At 37.4% G+C, this 20031-nt stretch overlaps 1 protein-coding gene across 2 annotated transcripts in view; it reads right to left on the bottom strand.

Annotated features, from left to right (window-relative positions):
• The window catches only part of CLIC4 (chloride intracellular channel 4), a 95040-nt gene that overhangs the window by 33877 nt on the left and 41132 nt on the right, over positions 1 to 20031 (bottom strand). For both annotated transcript variants that reach the window (XM_057544363.1, XM_057544424.1), the window contains exon 2: positions 7800 to 7909. In XM_057544363.1, coding sequence (XP_057400346.1) covers positions 7800 to 7909 — 110 coding nt within the window. The remainder of the gene's footprint in view (positions 1 to 7799; positions 7910 to 20031) is intronic.

The following is a 20031-nucleotide window of genomic DNA, read 5'->3' as shown; positions in this document are numbered from 1 at the left end:
TTTAACAACGACCTAGAAGAACTAAAGAGCAAACAAACAGTGATGAACAACACAATAAATGAAATTAAAATATCTCTAGAAGGAATCAATAGCAGAATAACTGAGGCAGAAGAACAGTAAGTGACGTGGAAGGTAAAATAGTGGAAATAACTACCACAGAGCAGAATAAAGAAAAAAGAATGAAAAGAATTGAGGACAGTCTCAGAGACCTCTGGGATAACATTAAATGCACCAACATTCGAATTATAGGGGTCCCAGAAGAAGAAGAGAAAAAGAAAGGGACTGAGAAAATATTTGAAGAGATTATAGTTGAAAACTTCCTTAATATGGGAAAATAAATAGTCAATCAAGTCCAGGAAGCACAGAGAGTCCCATACAGGATATATCCAAGGAGAAACATGCGAAGACACATATAAATCAAACTATCAAAAATTAAATGCAAAGAAAAAATATTAAAAGCAGCAAGGGAAAAGCAACAAATAACATACAAGGGAATCCCCATAAGGTTAACACATGATCTTTCAGCAGAAACTCTATAAGCCAGAAGGGAGTGGCAGGACATATTTAAAGTGATGAAAGGGAAAAACCTACAACCAAGATTACTCTACCCAGAAAGTATCTCATTCAGATTTGACAGAGAAATTAAAACCTTTACAGACAAGCAAAATTTAAGAGAATTCAACATCACCAAACTAGCTTTACAACAAATGCTAAAGGAACTTCTCTAGGCAGGAAACACAAGAGAAGGAAAAGACCTCCAAAAACAAACCCAAAACAATTAAGAAAATGGTAATAGGAACATACATATCAATAATTACCTTAAATGTAAATGGATTAGATGCTCCAACCAAAAGACATAGACTGGCTGAATGGATACAAAAACAAGACCTGTATATATGCTGTCTACAAGAGACCCACTTCAGACCTAGGGACACATACAGACTGAAAGTGAGGGGATGGAAAAAAATATTCCATGCAAATGGAAATCAAAAGAAAGCTGGAGTAGCAATTCTCGTATCAGACAAAATAGACTTTAAAATAAAGACTACTATAAGGGATCCATCCAAGAAGAAGGTTGTAAATATTTATGCACCCAACATATAGGAGCACCTCAATACATAAGGAAAATGCTAACAGCCATAAAAGGGGAAATCAACAGCAACACAATAATAGTAGGGGACTTTAACACCCCACTTTCACCAATGGACAGATCATCCAAAATGAAAATAAATAAGGAAACACAAGCTTTAAATGACACATTAGACAAGATGGACTTAATTGATATTTATAGGACATTCCATCCAAAAACAACAGAATACACTTTCTTCTCAAGTGCTCATGGAACATTCTCCAGAATAGATCATATCTTGGGTCACAAATCAAGCCTTGGTAAATTTAACAAAATTGAAATCGTATCAAGTATCTTTTCCGACCACAACGCTATGAGACAAGGTATCAGTTACAGGAAAAAAACGGGCGATTGGGATTGACATGTATACACTGATGTATATAAAATTGATGCCTAATAAGAACCTGCAGTATAAAAAAACAAACAACTAATACTAAACTTTCATTGGGTTATTTGCATGGAAATATGTTAATATAAATGTTTCAGACATTACATGAAATTTCTAAAAATCTTATATTTGTATTTGTATGGAAACCATGAACAAGATGAAAAGACAACCCTCAGAATGGGAGAAAATATTTGCAAATGAAGTGACGGGCATAGCATTAATCTCCAAAATACAGAAGCAGCTCATGCAGCTCAATATCAAAAAAACAAACATCCCAATCCAAAAATGGGCAGAAGACCTAAATAGACATTTCTCCAAAGAAGATATACAGATTGCCAAGAGACACATGAAAGAATGCTCAACATCATTAATCATTAGAGAAATGCAAATCAAAACTACAATGAGATATCATCTCACACCGGTCAGAATGGCCATCATCAAAAAATCTAGAAACAATAAATGCTGGAGAGGGTGTGGAGAAAAGGGAACCCTCTTGCACTGTTGGTGGGAATGTAAATTGATACAGCCACTATGGAGAACAGTATGGAGGTTCCTTAAAAAACTATAAATAGAACTACCATACGACCCAGCAATCCCACTACTGGGCATACACCCTGAGAAAACCATAATTCAAAAAGAGTCATGTACCAAAATGTTCATTGCAGCTCTATTTACAATAGCCAGGACATGGAAGCAACCTAAGTGTCCATCATCGGATGAATGGATAAAGAAGATGTGGCACATATATACAATGGAATATTACTCAGCCATAAAAAGAAACAAAATTGAGTTATTTGTAGTGAGGTGGTTGGACCTAGAGTCTGTCATACAGAGTGAAGTAAGTCAGAAAGGGAAAAACAAATACCATATGCTACCACATATATAGGGAATCTAAAAAAAAAAAAAAAGGTTCTGATGAACCTAGGGGCAGGACAGGAATAAAGACACAGATGTAGAGAATGGACTTGAGGACATGGGGAGGGGGAAGGGTAAGCTGGGATGAAGTGAGAGAGTAGCATTGACATATATACACTACCAAATGTAAAATACATAGCTAGTAGGAAGCAGATGCATAGCACAGGGAGATCAGCTCAGTGCTTTGTGACCACCTAGAGGGGTGGGATAGGGAGGGTGCGAGGGAGACGCAAGAGGGAGGGGATATGGGGATGTGTGTATACATATAGCTGATTCACTTTGTTATACAGCAGAAACTAACACAACATTGTAAAGCAACTATACTCCAATGAAGATGTTTAAAAATTTTTTTTAATTTTAAAAAATATTTAAAAACTGGATCATGAATACTCATAAAAAAAAAAAAGAAAAAACCAAAATAAGAAACAGAAAGAAAGGGAAAGATAGGAATGAAAAGGAGACACCTTATAGGAGCTAATACTTTAAGCAACTTAAGTGGCTTAATTGCAATTAAAATTTAATTCACCACAAAAAACTGGAGGCCCTTGGGCTGGTGGCCCAGTTCCAGCTGCTTGGTATAAAATGAGTACAGCACAGCCACAGGCCACTGGAGCTGGTCCTTAAAAATGACCTACTGTAACTAGTTGACTCACTAAAGGGAGAGAAAAAAATACTAAGTATGTAGACTTACACGTTAATTGAGTTCCCTTTTAAAACTTTAAAGGTGTTGATTTTCAAGGCATAGAATTATTTCATACAAATCAAGAGAATGCTGGACACCAGATGGCAAATAAGCAAAAAAAGGTAACAACACAAATCTTTTGTTTCAGATCACTTTACTCCTATTAATTATCCTTCATTAGATTTGCTATATTCTGACTAATACTAAAGTCACTAACTGAATGACTGAATTGTGAACATCAAACCACACACACCAAGATCCCAGTTACTAAGTATTTTGTCTGTGTGTCCCATTCAACCTGTTAAAGGATTTTATTTATTGTGATTAAATGTGGTATACTGCTGATCTCTGTCTACTTTAATGTCAACTTGTGGAGCAATCATTTTAGAACAAAATAGCACCCATGAAAAGGTATCAAATTCAGCTTTTATAATGCTCAACAGATTTTATTTATAGTTTATAAGCAGAGTTTATACTGACAACAGGTTTAGAAAACCTTTCACTAACAATCCATTTTTCTATTTCAGCTCTTAGTGGCCTCAACAGGATTTTTCATCTTTGAAATTACCTTGAAAAAGAACATAAAGACATGTGGCAGTGGCAGTGGCAGTGAAATTCTGTCTGTCTCTAACACTCTAACTCTCTAACTCTCTCTGTCTCTATCTCTCTCTGTCTCACACACACACACAGGGTATGTATACATGTGATTCAGAATGCATTCATGAGACCCATATCGTGAATTGTAGGACCATTCTAACAAGGGCTTCACGTAGCCCAAGTCAACTTTACGAAGGGGAAGAACAGTCTGTACTTTCCTGACTGACCAGCAGCAGGAAATGAATGATTTCTCTAAAAGGCTGGCCTGTTCCACTCCACTTAGTCTCTCTGTATGTGTTATTCATGCTGCTGTGTACTGAAGATGTACCTGGAACTCAAAATGATCTCTCAACTTGCTGAAGACTATTTTCAGAAGGGTAGAACCACAGAGACATGATAATGAAAGCAAATTACCTGAAGAATCTATTTGGAAATCAGATTTTGTTCTGAGTTTATAACTCCTTTTAAGATATACAGAACTAACAGTTTTATAGTTCTGCTGTAACATTTTAAACTATAACAAAATTGTTAAACTATCATAATAATAATCCAAAACCTTATGCCATGATCATGGCAATTTACTTGTGGGTCTGACTCATACAATGTTACAAATGGTATGCTGACTTCTGAAGCAGAAGGAACTGGTGACACCACAAAGGATGAGATAGTTTCAACGTTTAAGGTGGGAATGGGAAAAATTAAAACAAATATTTCCCAGACTTTTAAAGTGGTCTTCTCCAATTTATCTATTTTCTCAGAGAATATCATGGAGGAGGAATTTTATTCACTGGTAATATAGCAGATATCACTGCTTTTACAATAAAAAGTTAATTTCTTAAAGTTATCATTTCCACTCTCTTTTCCCAAAACCGAAGAGTTTACCCTAACAACTATATGGCCACACTCAGCTATATCCAAGTCAGTGTCTCAGTGTGTGTATGTATGTGTGTGTGTCTCTCTCTTATTACTGTTCTCACGCTTTCTTCTTTCTCTTCCCCCAGCCTACCTCTCAGGTAGGCTGTGCTCTAATGATGCTGATCTCTGATTTAAGAACTTCTGAGCATAATGAAGACAGTGGAAGTCTTCAAATAAAGATCTTGATCACTGCCATGAACCTGTCAGCCACAAAGGCCCTGTAACACCAGTGTGATAAAAATAATAAATTCTATTCAATAATAGGTCTGAAAATGGTCTGATAACAGTAGTAAAAAGTACCCTGAACAGTGTTTAGCACGTAATAGACAATGAAGAAATGTTAGTTTATTTCTCCCTTCTTTCTTATTTAAATGAAAAATGAGGTAACTGACCTCCAAGAAGATGAGACAGCTTGCCCAAGGTCCCAGCTAAATCAGAGATAGGGCTCTCTCCACACAGAACCAGGTCTCTACCCCTAACACTTTCTGCTATGCCATGGTTGCTCCCCTTTTGATGACATGTGATAACATCCTGAAATGTGTCCCATATTTTAATATTTTCACTTATATTTACCTGAAGCTTTTGTTCAAATGGCAGTTGATATAAACCTAAATTCCTAAAGCCTGGGAACTTTTTCTTTTAATCTGAAAGTTCTGTAATACGACTGCAGCGTAAACAGAAAATTAGGTTTAGAAATTACTCCCCCAAAAGTATGAAGGCAGCACTGGCAGGAAGCAATGGGAGGTTGTTCCAAGCCTCACAAGGGCATATGAGTACCACCAGCATAGTCACTAACACCGACTGAGCTTCAAAGAGAACGTGTTACACAGTGCCAGAACTCGAAACTGGCTTGTTCTTATGGATGAAATGTCATTTAACAATAATTTTTTCAGAGCAGAGAGTGGGCTTCTAAAAAGCTCTCAGTAGAGTCCTATTGCTCTCCGCCAGTTCGTTCTGGGATCAGTACATTTCACCAAGAAATTAGGCAATTATCAGGAAAAGCAGGAAAATAAGCACTATAGGCACCGAATCTTTCTCCCCCACAGCTTTCTAAAAACAATCATATTTAAAGTTTTAAAGTTAAGAATATATTATGAAAGGTACTTTTTACTACAGCATGTTTTAGTCCTCTGTGACAACTTTATTTTATTTACACTGGTTTTTTTTTTTTTGAGCCAACGTTCACTCTCTTGGGGTACCTTCTCTTTGAAATCTTACTTAAGACTATATATAAGCATGTAAACTCATAGAAAAGGTCTGGAAGGATGATAAAGACCAAACCTAAATGCAATTATCTCTGTGAAGGGGAACCTGATGACCAAGGTTAGGGATGAAGGGGACTCATTATCATGTACTACTTGCACACTTTTAATTGACCTTAAGAAGGATTTTTTTATATGTACTGTAGACCTAAGACTTTTAAAGAAAGCTAAAGAATATAGGCTCCAGTATTAAGTGCTCTCTGTAGATTTTACACAAAGCTCTAGGAAATAAACACACGTCTTCTTTGAGTAGCAAATTTTCTAATTAGGAGGCCCTGAATCTTTCATCCTACTTCCCATGTGTCACTTTTTACATGTAGGGTACATTACTCCTAAACATATACAAATCCCCAAATATCAATCAACTTCCAAGAATAATGCCATCAAAACTTTGGAAATGAAAAATGAAACAGATGACTTAGAAACAGCCGTTATGAGTTCACTTCCTTTTCTGAACCAGATTCCCATCGTTTATGGTTCTATTACTGGTGTGCACCACAATCAAACACTGTATTGAGCTGTTCAAAGAAGGCTTTTTCAAAGCATGTTAGTCAACTCACTTGCTCCAAGCCAAAAATGGAATAGGAGAAATCCATGTATTTTAAGACACACTAAGGGTGTGTGCTTGGCGGCATGGTCTATTTTTAGGAGTTATATTGGGAAACTCCCTTTGTGAATGCATGTAGGAAAAAAACAGTAATAGAAGGGTAACTATATAAATTATTTCATTCTTACAATAGCTCTGTCCAATATGAGCTAGGTATGTCTTCAAATGAGCCTGTTGTTCTTACAATTCCCAAAGGCTTATTTCTACATTCATATATATAACCAAAGGGGTTCCTGGAAGACTTTATGGCTTATTTTCAATAAATAGATTTTAAGTCTGCAAAATCTCAATTAAGTGAAGTAAAAATAAATCTTAAGGAACTGACAGGGGTCCCAGAGAATGCTAACCTAGAACAGGGAATGGGATTACAGCTGTCAGGTAATTCTCACATTGTGATGCCCAGAAGGAGAATGTTCATGAATTCTGCTACCCATCAAGTGATAGCCTGTCATTATTTTTTTCTTGGATACTGCTCATGTCTAATATGCTTAAAAAATAAGTAGCAAAGCATTTTTTGCTTTGTGGCATTTGTGTCAAGAGGAATACATTTCCACTGCCAAATCCCAGATTTTCTCTTGGTAAAAATGTTCTCAACCCTTGGTTTAAATCTTTTTTTTTTTTTTTAAGTATGAATGTTCTTCGCCTCAGACCTGTTTGCTAAGGGAGAATAGAAGTTACTGAGTAAAAAAAGCTTACTGCTTATCAGGGCTCTTCTCAGCCCTCTCCACTTCGGTCTGTAGAGAGAAAGTCAGAAACAACCCTTCACCTAGCAAGAACAATCACAGGGCCATAGATAACTGCTCTTATTCTATAACTGTATTTAACCAAATATGGTTAAAATCATATTATAGAAAACGCCTATTATGCTTTGAAAAGTAGATGAAATGAAAAAGACCACAGCAGTAATCAGCCTCCAAAAATCCCACTCTTGGCTTTAAAGATCCAGATTATATAGGCCATGTGTCTACGAGCACATTTGAGAAGTCGTCTGCTTAGAAAGTTCTGCATAGTTACATGCTTATCTGTAAAGTCAAAGACTTCACTGCTTCTACACTAAAACAGCTCCCGGTGCTGCTCTTGATATTATAAGGTAAACATACAGTAAGTTCCTAAAAAGACTGAGAGGCCACAAGCAATATACTTACATTGTGAATTATCCATAATACTTATACAAGTTAAATATGCCCATAAATCAGCTGAACTTTAATACATTTCTTTATAGAACATATGCAAGCAAAGTGAGGGATGAGGAGAGGATCAAACTGAAAACAGCAAGTTGATCCCCAACTACAACCAAATCTTACCTTTTCAGGTCAACAGTTGTGACACTAAACACAACTCCTTTGAGCCAAAGAATCATGAAGAGCCTCTGGGAAAAGGGGCAGTTTCCTATGCTTTCACCATCACTGCCAGCCTGGGAAACAGAAATAAACATTAAAAATCAAGGCCAAAGTGATGATACACAAAACAATAGACCTTTTCCTGAATTTTAGTTAGGAGACAGGAAAAGTTGCACTGTGGAAGGAAGAAATTCAGGTCTTTCATTTGCCTCTTTCTCTTTTTTTTGTTTTGGCCACACTGCGCGGCTTGCAGGATCTTAGTTCCCTGACCAGGGATTGAACCCAAGCCCTTGGGAGTGAAAGCACAGAGTCCTAACCACTGGACCACCAGGGAATTCCCGCCTTATTTTCTTAAAAATGGCCAGTCTAATATAGCGCTGTCCAAGAGAGCTGTCTGCAATGATAGAAATTATCTGAATTACCACTGTCCAATACAGTAGTTATTTGTGATATGTGGCTAATGAGTACTTAAAATGTGGCTAGTTCAAGTGAACTGAATTTTATTTACTTTTAATTAATTTATATTTAAACAGCCACACGTGGCTAATGGCTACCTTATTGGACAGCACAGGTCCAATCAATCCCTAGGGGGTACATATATCCTTGCGCCAGGGCAAAGACTATCATAGGTTTTATGAAACGTAAGTCATTTCTTGTTCTATGAGACAGTATTCTTTACAGGGCAACATAAAAAGGGAAACGTGTGCCTATCTCCAAAGGGTAAAATAACTGCCAACCTCCCCCACATTAAACAAAATTATTCATGGGACTTCCCTGGTGGTCCAGTGGTTAAGACTCCACACTCCCAGTGCAGGGGGCCCGGCTTCTATCCCTGGTCAGGGAACTAGATCCCACACGCTGCACTAAGAGCCCGCATGCCGCAACTAAAATATCCCGCATGTCGCAACTAAGACACGGCGCAGCCAAACAAATAAATAAATAATTTTTAAAAAATTATTCATTATAAAAATCCCATACCCAGTTTACACATTCCTTCAGGGAACAAGAAAATAACAAAAGATATCTTTATAATAAGTTATTTGTAATCCTACTTAATAAATGAAGCAGCTGAATTCCCTGAGCTCTACGATAACACAATTTTCCTAAAAATTAGAGTGGGACAAATCTTGAATTCCATCAAGTATGCCCCCCAAGTTTAAAAAGGAGGGAGGGGGGAGCAAGAAATGAAAGAGCGAGCAAGCAGGCTGGAAGAGGACATTCTGACTCTCACTAGCAGCCAACACAGCCCTCTTCACCATAAAGTCTATGAATAGAGCCAGAAACTAACTTTCAACAAGTCACTCAAAGATGCTGGTAGAAGTACTGTTTATTAACCTAAAGCAAGTCTCAAAAACTTCAGAAGCCATTTCAGTAAAATGCTACATTAGTAAAGTCATTAATTCCTAAACTAATGGGGAAATGGAGGGGAGTTTAAAAAAAATAAAAGCAGTTACCTGATTAAATATAATACAGGGGAATCCCCTGGTGGCGCAGAGGTTGGGAATCTGCCTACCAATGCAGGGGACACAGGTTCAAGCCCTGGTCCAGGAAGATCCCATATGCCGTGGAGCAACTAAGCCCGTGTGCCACAACTACTGAGCCCGCGTACCACAACTACTGAAGCCCACGTGCCCTAGAGCCCGTGCTCCACAACAAGAGAAGCCACCGAAATGAGAAGGCTGCACACTGCAACGAAGAGTAACCCCTGCTCACCACAACTAGAGAAAGCCCATGTGCAGCAACAAAGACCCAACGCAGCCAAAAATAAATTAATTAATTAAATAAATAAATAAATAAAAAGCATAGCATGTGCACTCTTCAGGATAAATCTGGAAAATGCCTTTGTATTAACTGCTCTCCTAAAACTCATGACAATTCAAATAAGAAGTATTGCCATGAGTAAGTTTTTCCAAAGTCATAAGAGCACTAGAAAATTGGCAGCTACTAGCCAGACGATGTTTTCATAAAGTAGAGTGAAACTGTGGAAAAACTCGGAGGTCCAGTAGTCATAAATCAAAAACTAACTCCTTTAATCCAAGCTGTACTAATAAAATTCCATTTCAACAAAGTTAAAGGATTGAGAATCACAAATAGCTGTGGGACAATCATCGACAGGAAGACACTGGGACTCACCAAAAAAGATACCCCACATCCAAAGACAAAGGAGAAGCCACAATGAGACGGTAGGAGGGGCGCAATCAGAGTAAAATCAAATCCCATAACTGGTGGGTGGGTGACTCACAGACTGGCGAACACTTATACCACAGAAGTCCACCCACTGGAGTGAAGGTTCTGAGCCCCACGTCAGGCTTCCCAATCTGGGGATCCAGCAACGGGAGGAGGAATTCATAGAGAATCAGACTTTGAAGCCTAGAGGGGATTGATTGCAGGACTTCGACAGGACTGGGGGAAACAGAGACTCCACTCTTGGAGGGCGCACACAAAATAGTGTGCGCATCGGGACCCAGGGGAAGGAGCAGTGACCCCGGGGAAGAGTGAACCAGACCTACCTGCTAGTGTTGGAAGGTCTCCTGCAGAGGCGGGGGGTGGCTCTGTTTCACCATGGGGTCAAGGACACTGGCAGCAGAAGTTCTGGGAAGTACTCCTTGGCGTGAGCCCTCCCAGAGTCTGTCATTAGCCCCACCAAAGAGCCCAGGTAGGCTCCAGTGTTGGGTTGCCTCAGGCAAAACAACCAACAGGGAGGGAACCCAGCCCCACCCATCAACAGTCAAGTGGATTAAAGTTTTAATGAGCTCTGACCACCACAGCAACAGTCAGCTCTACCCACCACCAGAGCCTCCCATGAAGCCTCTTAGATAGCCTCAACCACCAGAGGGCAGACAGCAGAAGCAAGAAAAACTACAATCCTGCAGCCTGTGGAACAAAAACCACATTCACAGAAAGATAGACAAGATGAAAAGGCAGAGGGCTGTATACCAGATGAAGGAACAAGATAAAACCCCAGAAAAACAACTAAATGAAGTGGAGATAGGCAACCTTCCAGAAAAAGAATTCAGAATAATGATAGTGAAGATGATCCAGGGCCTCGGAATAAGAATGGAGGCAAAGATCGAGAAGATGCAAGAAATGTTTAACAAAGACCTAGAAGAATTAAAGAACAAACAAACAGAGATGAACAATACACTAACTGAAATGAAAACTACAGTAGAAGGAATCAATAGCAATATAACTCAGGCAGAAGAACAGGTAAGTGACCTGGAAGACAGAATGGTGGAATTCACTGCTATGGAACAGAATAAAGAAAAAAGAATGAAAAGAAATGAAGACAGCCTAAGAGACCTCTGGGACAACATTAAACGCAACAACATTCGCATTATAGGGGTCCCAGAAGGAGAAGAGAGAGAGAAAGGACCAGAGAAAATATTTGAAGAGATTATAGTCGAAAACTTCCCTAACATGGGAAAGGAAATAGCCACCCAAGTCCAGGAAGCGCAGAGACTCCCATACAGGATAAACCCAAGGAGAAACACGCCGAGACACATAGCAATCAAATTGGCAAAAATTAAAAACAAAGAAAAATTATTGAAAGCAGCAAGGGAAAAACGACAAATAACATACAAAGGAACTCCCATAAGGTTAACAGCTGATTTCTCAGCAGAAACTCTACAAGCCAGAAGGGAGTGGCAGGACATATTTAAAGTGATGAAAGGGAAGAACCTACAACCAAGATTACTCTACCTGGCAAGGATCTCATTTTGATTTGATGGAGAAATCAAAAGCTTTACAAATAAGCAAAAGCTAAGAGAATTCAGCACCACCAAACCAGCTCTACAACAAATGCTAAAGGAACTTCTCTAAGTGGGAAACACAGGAGAAGATAAGGACCTACAAAAACAAACCCATAACAATTAAGAAAATGGTACTAGGAACATACATATCGATAATTACCTTAAACGTGAATGGATTAAATGCTCCAACCAAAAGACACAGGCTTGCTGAATGGATACAAAAACAAGACCCATATATATGCTGTCTACAAGAGACCCACTTCAGACCTAGGGACACATACAGACTGAAAGTGAGGGGATGGAAAAAGATATTCCACGCAAATCAAAATCAAAAGAAAGCTGGAGTAGCTATACTCATATCAGATAACATAGACTTTAAAATAAAGAATGTTACAAGAGACAAGGAAGGACACTACATAATGATCAAGGGATCAATCCAAGAAGAAGATATAACAATTATAAATATATATGCACCCAACAAAGGAGCACCTCAATACATAAGGCAACTGCTAATAGCTATAAAAGAGGAAATCAACAGTAACACAATAATAGTGGGGGACTTTAACACCTCACTTACACCAATGGACAGATCATCCAAAATGAAAATAAATAAGGAAACAGAAGCTTTAAATGACACAATAGACCAGATAGATTTGATTGATATTTATAGAACATTCCATCCAAAAACAGCAGATTACACTTTCTTCTCAAGTGCGCACAGAACATTCTCCAGGATAGATCACATCTTGGGTCACAAATCAAGCCTCAGTAAATTTAAGAAAATTGGAAAAAAAAAAATGAAAAAAAAAATTGAAATCATATCAAACATCTTTTCTGATCACAACGTTATGAGATTAGAAGTGAATTACAGGGAAACAAACGTAAAAAACACAAACACATGGAGGCTAAACAATACGTTACTAAATAAGCAAGAGATCACTGAAGAAATCAAAGAGGATATCAAAAAATACCTAGAGACAAATGACAGTGAAAATACGACGATCCAAAACCTATGGGATGCAGCAAAAGCAGTTCTAAGAGGGAAGTTAATAGCTATACAAGCCTACCTAAAGAAACAAGAAAAATCTCAAATAAACAATCTAACCTTACACCTAAAGGAAGTAGAGAAAGAAGAACAAACAAAACCCAAAGTTAGCAGAAGGAAAGAAATCATAAAGATCAGAGCGGAAACAAATGAAATAGAAACAAAACAATGGCAAAGATCACTAAAACTAAAAGCTGGTTCTTTGAGAAGATACACAAAATTGATAAGCCATTAGGCAGACTCATCAAGAAAAAGAGGGAGAGGACTCAAATCAATAAAATTAGAAATGAAAAAGGAGAAGTTACAACAGACACCGCAGAAATACAAAGCATCCTAAGAGACTACTACAAGCAACTCTATGCCAACAAAATGGACCACCTGGAAGAAATGGACAAATTCTTAGAAAGGTATAACCTTCCAAGACTGAACCAGGAAGAAACAGAAAATATGAACAGACCAATCACAAGTAATGAAATTGAAACTGTGATTAAAAATCTTCCAACAAACAAAAGTCCAGGACCAGATGGCTTCACAGTTGAATTCTATCAAACATTTAGAGAAGAGCTAACACCCATGCTTCTCAAACTCTTCCAAAAAATTGCGGAGGAAGGAACACTCCCAAACTCATTCTATGAGGCCACCGTCACCCTGATACCAAAACCAGACAAAGATACTACAATAAAAGAAAATTACAGACCAATATCACTGATGAATATAGATGCAAAAATCCTCAACAAAATAATAGCCAACAGAATCCAACAACACATTAAAAGGATCATACACCACCATCAAGTGGGATTTATCCCAGGGATGCAAGGATTCTTCAATATATGCAAATCAACCAATGTGATACACCATATTAACAATTGAAGAATAAAAACCATATGATCATCTCAATAGATGCAGAAAAAGCTTTTGACAAAATTCAACACCCATTTATGATAAAAACTCTCCAGAAAGTGGGCATAGAGGGAGCCTACCTCAACATAATAAAGGCCATATACGACAAACCCACAGCAAACATCATTCTCAATGGGGAAAAACTGAAAGCATTTCCTCTAAGATCAGGAACGAGACAAGGATGTCCACTCTCACCACTATTATTCAACATAGTTTTGGAAGTCCTAGCCACGGCAATCAGAGAAGAAAAAGAAATAAAAGGAAACAAATTGGAAAAGAAGAAGTAAAACTGTCACTGTTTGCAGATGACATGACACACTATACATAGAGAATCCTAAAAATGCCACCAGAAAACTACTAGAGCTAATCAATGAATTTGGTAAAGTTGCAGGATACAAAATTAATGCACAGAAATCTCTTGCATTCTTATACACTAATGATGAAAAATCTGAAAGAGAAATTAAGGAAACACTCCCATTTACCATTGCAACAAAAAGAATAAAATACCTAGGAATAAACCTACCTAGGGAGACAAAAGACCTGTATGCAGAAAACTATAAGACACTGATGAAAGAAATTAAAGATGATACCAACAGATGGAGAGATATACCATGTTCTTGGATTGGAAGAATCAATATTGTGAAAATGACTATACTACAAAAAGCAATCTACAGATTCAACGCAATCCCTATCAAATTACCAATGGCATTTTTTAAGGAACTAGAACAAATCATCTTAAAATTTGTATGGAGACACAAAAGACCCCAAATAGCCAAACCAGTCTTGAGGGAAAAAAACGGAGCTGGAGGAATCAGACTCCCTGACTTCAGACTATACTACAAAGCTACAGTAATCAAGACAATATGGTACTGGCACAAAAACAGAAACATAGATCAATGGAACAAGAGAGAAAGCCCAGAGATAAACCCACGCACCTATGGTCAACTAATCTATGACAAAGGAGGCAAAGACATACAATGGAGAAAAGACAGTCTCTTCAATAAGTGGTGCTGGGAAAACTGGACAGCTACATGTAAAAGAATGAAATTAGAACACTCCCTAACACCATGCACAAAAATAAACTCAAAATGGATTCAAGACCTAAATGTAAGACTGGACACTATAAAACTCTTAGAGGAAAACATAGGAAGAACACTCTGACATAAATCACAGCAAGATCCTTTTTGACCCAACTCCTAGAGTAATGGAAATAAAAACAAAAATAAACAAATGGAACCTAATGAAACTTCAAAGCTTTTGCACAGCAAAGGAAACCATAAACAAGATGAAAAGACAACCCTCAGAATGGGAGAAAATATTGGCAAACAAATTAACGGACAAAGGATTAATCTCCAAAATATATAAACAGCTCATTCAGCTCAATATTAAAGAAACAAACAACTCAATCCAAAAATGGGCAGAAGACCTAAATAGACATTTCTCCAAAGAAGACATACAGATGGCCGAGAAGCACATGAAAAGCTGCTCAACATCACTAATTATTAGAGAAATGCAAATCAAAACTACAATGAGGTATCACCTCACACCAGTTAGAATGGGCATCATCAGAAAATCTACAAACAACAAATGCTGGAGAGGGTGTGGAGAAAAGGGAACCCTCTTGCACTGTTGGTGGGAATGTAAATTGATACAGCCACTATGGAGAACAGTATGGAGGTTCCTTAAAAAACTAAAAATAGAATTACCATATGACCCAGCAATCCCACTACTGGGCATATACCCAGAGAAAACTGTAATTCAAAAAGACACATGCACCCCAATGTTCATTGCAGCACTATTTACAATAGCCAGGTCATGGAAGCAACCTAAATGCCCATCAACAGACGAATGGATAAAGAAGATGTGGTATATATATACAATGGAATATTACTCAGCCATAAAAAGGAACGAAATTGAGTCATTTGTTGAGACGTGGATGGATCTAGAGACTGTCATACAGAGTGAAGTAAGTCAGAAAGAGAAAAACAAATATCGTATATTAACGCATATATGTGGAACCTAGAAAAATGGTACAGATGAACCGGTTTGCAGGGTGAAGTTGAGACACAGATGTAGAGAACAAACATATGGATACCAAGGGGGGATAACTGCGGTGGGGTGGGGATGGTGGTGTGCTGAATTGGGCGATTGGGATTGCCATGTATACAGTGATGTGTATAAAACTGATGACTGATTAAAAAAAAAAAAAAGTTAAAGGATCAAAATTACTCTCTTCAGTATGAATTACAATAAATACAACCTATTGGTACAACTGACTGAGGAGGTGAGGAGGATATTATGGTATAATGGAAAGCATACTACACTGGGAATCAGGGTATCTTATTCTGCACCCAGTTTTTATTAATGTTAAAAATGAACACATAGCATCTAAAAAAAGTATGCTTTTTTTTTTTTTACTGCTTCTAACAGTAACATATACACTCATTTTAAATTTTTTTTATTAAATGAAAGATTCTTTAAATTCTATACTGCTTTAAAATTTTCAAAAATTTCACACACATGATTTCATATAATCCCAAAATAACCCTTTTATACTCCTACCCCTCTATTGCCCCTCCCCCCACCAGTAACCACTAGTTCGTGCTCTATATCTGTGAGTCTGCTTCTTCTGTTTTATTCACTAGTTTGTTACATTTTTTAGATTCCATATATAAGTGATATCATACAGTATTTGTCTTTCTCTGTCTGACTTATTTCACTTAGCATAATGCCCTCCACGTCCATCCATGTTGCTGCAAATGGCAAAATTTCATTCTTTTTTATGGCTGAGTAGTATTCCATTGTATATATACACCACATCTTCTTTATCCATTCATCTGTTGATGGACACTTAGGTTATTTCCATACCATCACAATTGTAAATAATGCTGCTATGAACACTGAGGTGAGTGTATCTTTTTGAATTATTGTTTTTGTTTTTTTCAGATATACATCCAGGAGTGGGACTCCTGGGTCATATAGCAGTTCAATTTTTAGTTTTTGGAGAAACCTCCATACTGCTTTCCACAGTGGCTGCACCAATTTACATTCCCACCAATAGTGTCCAAGGGTTCCCTTTTCTCCACATCCTTGCCAACATCTGCAATTTGCATTCTTTTTGATGATCGCCATTCTGACTGGTGTAAGGTGATATCTCATTGTGGTTTTCATTTGCATTTCCCTGATTATTAGTGATGTTGAGCATCTTTTCATGTGCCTGTTGGCCATCTGCATTTCCTCTTTGGAAAAATGTCTATTCAGTTCTTCAGCCCATTTTTTAATCTGGTTGTTTGTTTTTTTAATGTTGAGTTGTATGAGCTGTTTATATATTTTGGATATTAATGGGTATTAACCCCTTATCAGTCATATCATTTGCAAATGTCTTCTTCCATTCAGTAGGTTGTGTTTTCATTTTGTCATTGGTTTCCTTCACTATGCAAAAGCTTTTAAGTTTCATTGGGTCCCATTTGTTTATTTTTGCTTTTGTTTCCTTTGCTTTAGTAGACGGATCCAAACAAATATTGCTGCAATTTATGTCAAAGAGTGTTCTATGTGACTTTTAAGTTAATCTATATCAAAGGAAGCCATTTTATAAATTTAGACAGCTAATTTAGATAGAATCTATGCTAAAGGTAAAACTTTAAAACCTCACTTATCTATGTTTTCCTCTAGGAGTTTTATAGTATCTGGTCTTACATTTAGGTTTTTAATCAATTTGAGTTTACTTTTGTGTATGGTATTAGAGAATGTTCTAATTTCATTCTTTTACATGTGGCTCCAGTTTTCTCAACACTATTTATTGAAGAGACTGTCTTTTCTCCATCGTATATTCTTGCCTCCTCTGTCGTAGATTAATTGACCATAGGTGCATGGGTTTATTTCTGGGATTTCTATCCTGTTCCATTGAACTATAAGTTTGTCTTTGTGCCAATACCATACAGTTTTGATTACTATAGCTTTGTAGTATAGTCTGAGGTCAGGGCGCATGATTTCTCCCCCTCTGTTCTTCTCTCCAAGATTGTTTTGGCTACTTGGGGTCTTCTGTGTTTTCATACAATTTTTTAAATTATTTGTTCTAGTTCTGTGGAAAATGCCATTGGTATTTTGATAGGGATTGCACTGATCTGTAGATTGCCTTGGGTGTTATGGTCATTTTAACAATATTAATTCTTCCAGTCCAAGAACATGGTATATCTTTCCATCTGTTTCTGTTGTCTTCAATGTCTTTCATCAGTGTTTTACAGTTTTCTGAGTATAGGTCTTTTACCTCTATTATTTTTAAAATAAAAACTGAAACACTACAGAAAGTCAGAGTTCCCCTACCCTTGAACCATTCACTAGTTATTCTTCTAGATTTTTATTTTCTATGTACACACTACTTTTTTCTTTTAAACATGTGATCACACTATACAGCTTTTTAAAATATTTTATTCCCAAACTAATATAATCAACCCTCTGGAGGCTGTAATGCCCCCACCAGGATGGTATCAGAGAAGGCCAAAGAGGGAGCCAGGCTTTAAACCCTGCCAGCCAGTAATGAGAAACCCCCCTTTTTTCTTGGTTGGAAGAGAGGGAAGCAGAGGGGTGTCAGAGGAGGAGGCCTAGTAGATAGTAGTCAGGATTTTCAACATCAACCAGCTGTAATGAGGCCACCTCGACTGGGGTGTCAGTGGAGACCACATGGGGAGCTGGAACCCTCACCCCTACCCAACAATAATGAGGAGCCTCCCCTCCTTAGGTATCAATGGAGGCCGAGTGGGGCAACTGGACTTCTATCTCCACTTGGATGTCTATGTCCATCTGGCTTCTCCTTCCCACTGCCGTTCTTCTCTCCCACCCCCCTCCAGAGCAATGTCAGAGAAGTCTTATTTGAGTGTCAGAGAAGTTTAAACAGAAGGTTTAAACAAGATCCAGAGTTTCACAACATAATAAGAAAATGTTCAGGTTTCAATTGAAAATCCCTTGTCACACCAAGAACCATATCAAACTGAACGAAAAAAAGCAATCAAAAGATGTCAACATCAAGATGACATAAATGTTAGAATTAGCTGACAAAGATTTTAAAGCAGCCGTGATAAAAATGCTTCAATGAGCAATTATGAACAGCTTAAAATAAACATAAAAATAGCCTCAGCAAGGAAATTCAAGACACAAAGAAGAACCAGAAATTTAAGAACTGAAAAATACAATAACTGAAATAAAAAGCTCAGAGGATGGGCTCAACAGCCAATGCAGAGGACAGAGGAAAGAATTGGTGAACTGAAAAACAGAATAATAAAAATTACCCAATCTGAACAACAGAAAGAAGACAGAAAATTTAATACTTCTTATATATTTCCATATTTTAATGTCATCTAATGGTCATTTTTGAAGGCTTCACTGTATGCTATTGACCCAACAATTTCATATCTAGAAATTTATTCTATAGAAACACTTATACAGATGTCCAAGGGTACAAGAGGAAGGAAAAATGAAGTGTTGTTTATAATAGCAAAACACTGGGGATCTCGCAATGCCCATCAGTAAAGGATTTGTTAAATGATATCACACCACCAGAGGGTGGAAGTCAGGGCTAACCCATTCGGCCTTCGCTGGCATGGGTGGAAAACAGGATCATAGATTTTTCCTGTGATGTTTGGAATAGAGCAGCTATTGTCTGAAAGTTTTCTGTCCTGCTTAGGTTGCCCCTTTCCTGGTTTTTTGGCTAGAGAGAGCAGCTTTTTGTCAGAGTTTTTGTTGTTGTTTTTGTCTACAACTGTTGGAGTTTCCAGGTTGCTGCGTTCTATAGCGCCAAGTCTGGGATGTATGAAGCAAAAACCCAGGAAACTCACCACCACCATCCAATCCATCTTCCCAAAAGTGGAGGTTTCTCAGATATGTTAAATTTAAAAAGCAAAATTAATACAATGGATTATTACTAAGCCATAAAAAAGAATGAAATAATGCCATTTGCAGCAACATGGATAGACCTAGAGATTATCATGATAAGCAAAATAAGTCAGAAAGAGAAAGACAAATACCATATGATATCGCTTATATGTAAAATCTAAAACACAACACAAATGAACATATCTACGAAACAGAAACAGGCTCACATAGAGAACAGACTTCCGGTTGCCAAGGTGGGGTTGGGGGGGGAGGGAAGGAGTGGGAGTTTGGAATTAGCAGACGCAAACTGTTATATATAGGATGGATAAACAACAAGGTCCTACTATATAGCACAGGGAACTATAGTCAATATCCTGTGATAAACCATAATGGAAAAGAACATGAAAAAGAATATATATATGTATAACAATCATTTTGCTGTACAGCAGAAATTAACATAACATTGCAAATCAACTATATCTCAATAAAATTTACAAAAATTAAAAAACAAAATTAAAAATATATGAAAGGTGATATATATATACATAAAATGGAATATTATTTGATAATAAAAAGCAATACATTACTGATACATGTTATAACTTGGATGAACTTTGAAAAATTATGCTAAATA

Source organism: Balaenoptera acutorostrata, chromosome 1 (genome assembly GCF_949987535.1).
Source record: "Balaenoptera acutorostrata chromosome 1, mBalAcu1.1, whole genome shotgun sequence".
Lineage (NCBI taxonomy): Eukaryota > Metazoa > Chordata > Mammalia > Artiodactyla > Balaenopteridae > Balaenoptera > Balaenoptera acutorostrata.
Note: the sequence above shows the minus strand (reverse complement) of the source record. Positions and strands in the feature narration are given on the sequence as shown.